At 47.3% G+C, this 5344-nt stretch overlaps 1 protein-coding gene across 1 annotated transcript; it reads right to left on the bottom strand.

Moving 5' to 3' along the window:
• Window positions 1-1719: 1719 nt before the first annotated feature.
• Window positions 1720-2761, bottom strand: LOC132244865 (olfactory receptor 5AP2-like). Its single transcript, XM_059717520.1, has one exon. It carries the CDS (start codon window positions 2671-2673, stop codon window positions 1720-1722), a length of 954 nt encoding a protein of 317 aa, XP_059573503.1. The 5' UTR covers window positions 2674-2761.
• Between the last annotated feature and the right edge of the window lie 2583 nt (window positions 2762-5344).

The raw sequence follows: 5344 nt of genomic DNA, 5'->3' as shown, positions 1-5344 counted from the left end.
ACACTCCGTGACCCCACCTCACCTCCAGTGTCTCTCCTGCCACACCTTTGTTATTACTAATATACTGGGGAGGTGGCCCCTAGAGGCAAGGAGTAACTTTTGGCGTTATCCCTGGGCTTCTCTACCCAAACTCATCCCCAGGGTCTTTGTGCTTCCCTAATGTGCTTCCCCTTTGGGGCAGTCCCCCACCGGCCTCAAAACACTTGGTTGGGTTTCAGCAGCCCCAGCCTTGCCCCCCTTTTTTCTGGGCAAGCTTTCAGCCCATTGGCTCCCAGGCTTCACCCCTTCACATCCCTGCCCAGAGAAGGTCTCATCTTGAGGAGCACCCCTGGCACATGGCCTCCAAACCTTCCCCACTACTCAAGTCTTCATGAGCATAAAATACCAACTCAACTAGTTCCAACCTGCCTGGGGTCCCTGTATCCTCTAGTCCTCCTACCTAGGACAGGCTTGTTTCCCCAGTCCCATCCCCCAAGTACCTCACCTACCTCCAGGGTCAAACTGTCCTCTCCATGTCCAGAGGCTGGGCTTATATGGTGGTTTCTATCATTTGGGCTGGACCAGTAGAGTGTAGTCTGAGTCAAAAAGCATCTCCCTGGGGAGAAGGAGAGGGCAGAAGCAGGGCACACTGGGATGCCAAAGCACATCCCAATGGGTCCAATTGATTGGGGTTATGGGGTTGACATCAGCCATTTTTGTAAGCATTTGAAGCCCAGTGACTGGTACTTTACATAGCATTTCAACTGGGGAAACTGCAATTCCACCAGTTCAAATGCAACACTTGTATATAGCCTTAGACAGCAAGCAGAAAGAATATGCGGGGTCAGAAAGCAAGCAAGCTAGGGTGAGGGTGGATCAGTAAGAAAGACACCCTGGCAAAGAGGATGCGATGGGTGCTCTTTTTCCCAATGGTGTTGATGAACCATGTATCTCATAGCCGTTGAATACAATGGAGAGACAATGGCAGGATTGCTTCTGCCTTTCTGGAGACATAAGGCCAGGGCCAGGACCAACACTGGAAAATTAAAAATAATAAAAACAATCCTGGATTGTTGTTCTTTCCTTTTTCCAGATTTGTTGTTGTTGTTGTTGCTGAAGGCAGGCTATGGACTGGCAACTTCCCAACAGATTCTTCTTTTTTGTAGGGAAAATATTATGAAAAATAATTGGGTTTTTTCCCACTGAATTAGGGTTTCCCAGATGCACAGACTAACAACTGAGGCACAAATGGGAAACAATGTGCACCCAAATTATGGGTATCTGAGTGTCTCCTTCTAGTGGGAAAAATGACTTCTCAAGGAAGGGTTACTATTGGTCAAAAAACTAAAATCAGATGATTTCTTTTCATTTTCAGAAATTGGGTGGGGGAAAAACCCTTACAAATTTTGCTCCAAATCCAAAAACATTAGCCCTAATATGGTTTAAAAGAGAACAGAGTTCAGTGAAAGCCAGAAAATGTCTTGGGTTTAGCTGCTGAAACCCTCCTGGCTGGAGCACTAACCCACACATGCACACACCTCCTATGTTAGGTAGGGATCCTAGGACTCCTGATGCACAATCCCCTGCTCTAACTATCTTCTCCTAGAGCTGGGAGTAGACATCGAGAGGCCTGGCTACCAGCCCCAACCTGTTCTCACTCACTCAGCCTTATTCTTCTCCTAAACCTCCAGGAATCCTGGCTAAAATCCAGGGCACTACTATTTAGGAGGCAAGACTCTTCTAGCTCCTGCCTAAGGCTTTCTGGAGAGCCCTCTTCACCTCCTTGTTTCTCAGGCTATAGATAATAGGATTTAACATGGGGGTGATAATGCCATAGAGCACAGGCAGAGCCCGATCCTGCTCTTGGGAGTAGCTGGAATTGGGGCGGATGTAGGTGAAGATGATGGTGCCAAAATAAAGGTTGACTGCAGCCAGGTGGGAGGTGCAGGTGGAAAAGGCCTTGAGGCGTCCTTCCTTGGTGTGGATCCTGAGGATGGCCAGAACAATGTAGATGTAGGACACAAGAGTCACCAGGAAGGAGCCCATGATGACAGCACCTCCCACAGCAAAAGTGACAATCTGATTGATCCGCGTGTCAGAGCAGGAGAGCTGGAAAAGTGGGGGGATGTCACAGAAAAAGTGGCGGATGACGTTGTCATGACAGAAGGACAAGCGGAACATCAGACCCAAGTGCACAGCCGAGTTGGCCAAGCCAACGGCCCAGGCAGCTGCAGCCAGACAAGAGCATGCCCTTTGGCTCATCAGAACACCATAGCGCAGCGGGTGGCAGATGGCAGCATAGCGGTCATACGCCATGACCCCCAGCAGCAGGCACTCGATCCCCCCAAAGGAAATGAAGAAGTACATCTGAGTGAGGCAGCCAGGAAGCGAGATGGACTTGTCCTGTGACAGGTAGTTCACCAGCATCTTGGGCACCGTGCAGGTGGTGTAGCCTATGTCCACCACTGACAGATTGCCCAGGAAGAAATACATGGGCGTGTGGAGCCTGGAGTCCATGCTGATCATCACTAAGATAAGTAGGTTTCCCACCAGGGCCGTCAGGTAGAAGACTGTGAAGAATCCAAAGAGGATGAACTGGTCTTCCAAGCGGCTAGAAAGGCCCAAGAGTATGAATTGTGTCACCATCACCATGGTGCCATTCTCCCTCCTGGCGCATCCCAGAGGGTCATTCATCTAGAAGGAGAGTAAAGATGACTCAATGCTTATAGCACTAAACCAAGACTGGGGTAAGGGAGGACCTAAACAGACTCACTATGCAGGATTAGACAAGTCACTTAATACACACCTACACCATCTCAGAACCAAACCTAGGAGAACCACTGTGAAGAATGATCCACCCACTGCCTCCCACTATAAATGCCAGAAAAGAGACAAGGCAGACAAGGTTCCTTGGGTGAATTTGATATCTTTTATTAGACCAACCCAACTAGTTGGAGAACAGTTATTAAGCAAACTTTCAGGTTCAAAAACCCTTCATCAGGCTAAGGAAGTGTCAGCAGTTGGTGTGTGCTCTTCTTGGATGAAATGAAAAGTCAAGAAAAGAGACAATGCAGTTGCTTTAGAGAAGCACTGAGTGTGCACCAATAAGCACAGCCAAGACACCTTTGAAAGGATCTTAAGGCACCCCAGGTTGTTGCAGGGTATCACACAAGATTAGCACTTAGGTTTGCAAACATGATTCACAAGATAAACCCAGAGATTACAAATACAAATCCATTGTTGTGCTCTGTCTGAGCTCTTTGCAACAGAAACTCCCCCCCCCCCGCCCTTATTTTTCTGTAGGCAAAAAAAAATGTGAAAACTAAGATCTAGCACTTTCCCAGGGATGCTTCATATCTATGCAAGGGAGCTTGAGTCTAACCAGAGGTGCACTGAATGCAAAAAAGCTGAGAACCACATTCACAAAGGTACCCAAATGGGACTTTCACATCTGTCACTGAAAGCAAGAGGACTCAGCAGATGACATGTTTTTGAAAAAACCTACTTGGGGCTTAAGAGCCTAGCGCAGGTCTGAGAAGGAACGTAGGCACCCAGGTCAAAACTCTGATCCTGACAAAACCCCACTTTGGACCCTAAAAGTGCCTTGTATGCCTGCGTCTTTTATTTCTGTCACCTATGCTTCACTATGATTCAGAAAATAAGGGCCAGATTCTATTCCACCTATTAACACGGCTACCAAGTACACCCCTGAAACATGGAAGATGCCGAATTTCAGCCAATTTTGGATTTTAAACTTCATTGCAGAACTACAAGGAAGTATTTTTACTTCCCTGCCTCCCATCTGACACCTCCAGGGAAGGACTTCTACCTGATCAACACGTCAAAGAGCTACTCAACACAGCTCACAAAGACACTCTCGTGGACCCAGAGGGACAGACTTCCATCTTCAGCTCCCTCTGTGCAAAAATGGTTGATTTCCTACCTATGGGGACTTTTTACCCTCCTGTACCATCTACACGTTTCCCAGAGCCTGATGAAGGGACTTTGATCCCGAAAGTTTGCAGAAAAAGACAATTTTCTTGCCATTTTCCAGTTGGTCTAATAACCATTTTGGAACCAAGAGTTCTAGTTTTTTGTATATTCCACCTATCAAACACCAAAGTGGACTTAGGTGCCTAAATGTGAGTCTTTTCCACCCTGATCCAATCTCTGAAAAACTTAATGCAAAAGGTGAGCTTATCTTCCTCCTCCCCACTGCTCTTTTGTGACTCAGTCCCAGGGTCCCAACCTTGAGGCTGGGAGAGGAGAGCAGGGCTTAAAGTAGGTTGTCAGAAATACAAAAAATGTTCCTGGAAGTTGCTGACCCTGGCACCAGAGGCTGAGGTTTTTGGTCAATAAGGGATAATCTACTATGGCAGGGAGGTTGGGGGAAGGACCAGCTGTGCTGTCAGTCTGGTCTCATACTGCTGGGGGATGGGACACTAGCCTCCCAGTACGGCAGGGAGATGGGGATAAAGGGCCATTCTGTATGATTCGGGGCATCGAAGAATAGGGAAAGAAATACCAAGCTAGGTGGAAACATTGGTTAAAGCTTGATTGGCAGGTTGGGAAATATTGCCCTAGCCTGGCCCATTGGTTTGATTTAGAGCCAAAAGGAAAGGATCTATTATATCAGGTAGAGCCATGGTTCTGACTCCACTGCTCTGATTGGAAATGAAGGGATAGAGGACATTTAACATAGCAGGGCTACTGTGTTAGATGGGTCCAGCTGTCTAATACAGGGTGTCAGGCAAAAGGAGATGTTGGGCTGACAGACTCATTGGGCCAACAGACTTGGGTGGGCAAGGGAGAGAGGATATTAGGCTAGATACCCCATTGGTCTGATCAAGGGCAGTAGAGGTGAGCATGCTAATTATATACACCAGCAACTGGTCTGGCACATACATTCCTATGTAAGAAAACTGACCCACAGTGCAATCTTGAACCCTCGCCTTTTTTTCTTTTTAGCAAAAATAACCTTACCTGACAGGGAGGCATTGCTGTCTCCCATCAAAGAATCGCCTCTGCACTTCTGCAACCCCGTCCTGGTGGGAAAGGAGCATCTCCCGACACAGCCCATCAGCCACCGAGTGCTGTGTTGTACTAATAGCTGAAAGCCTGGCTAAGCAAGTGTGGGGCTGGCATAGATATTGCAGTGGTCTCCCTGGGGAGTCACGCATCAGTTCTCGGTGCTTTACAGACACTGTTTCAAGTGATTTCCAGAAGAGTTGTTTCTTGAGTGCTGTATTCAGTGAGCAGAGCTTCAACAGATTGAACTTCAAGAAGACAATTCTTCTTTTTTTTTTTTTTTTTAGAGGGAGAAAAACACTTTACACGCTGATCTTTATTTAGCAAGGCTCTTTCT

Source organism: Alligator mississippiensis, chromosome 14, assembly GCF_030867095.1.
Source record: "Alligator mississippiensis isolate rAllMis1 chromosome 14, rAllMis1, whole genome shotgun sequence".
Classification (NCBI taxonomy): Eukaryota; Metazoa; Chordata; order Crocodylia; family Alligatoridae; genus Alligator; species Alligator mississippiensis.
The sequence above is the reverse complement of the archived record's forward strand: the minus strand, read 5'-3'. Positions and strand labels throughout refer to the sequence as shown.

Excerpts from the sequence above, each read along its gene's own strand:
- LOC132244865 (XM_059717520.1), bottom strand. The coding sequence starts at position 2,673 with ATGAATGACCCTCTGGGATGCGCCAGGAGGGAGAATGGCACCATGGTG.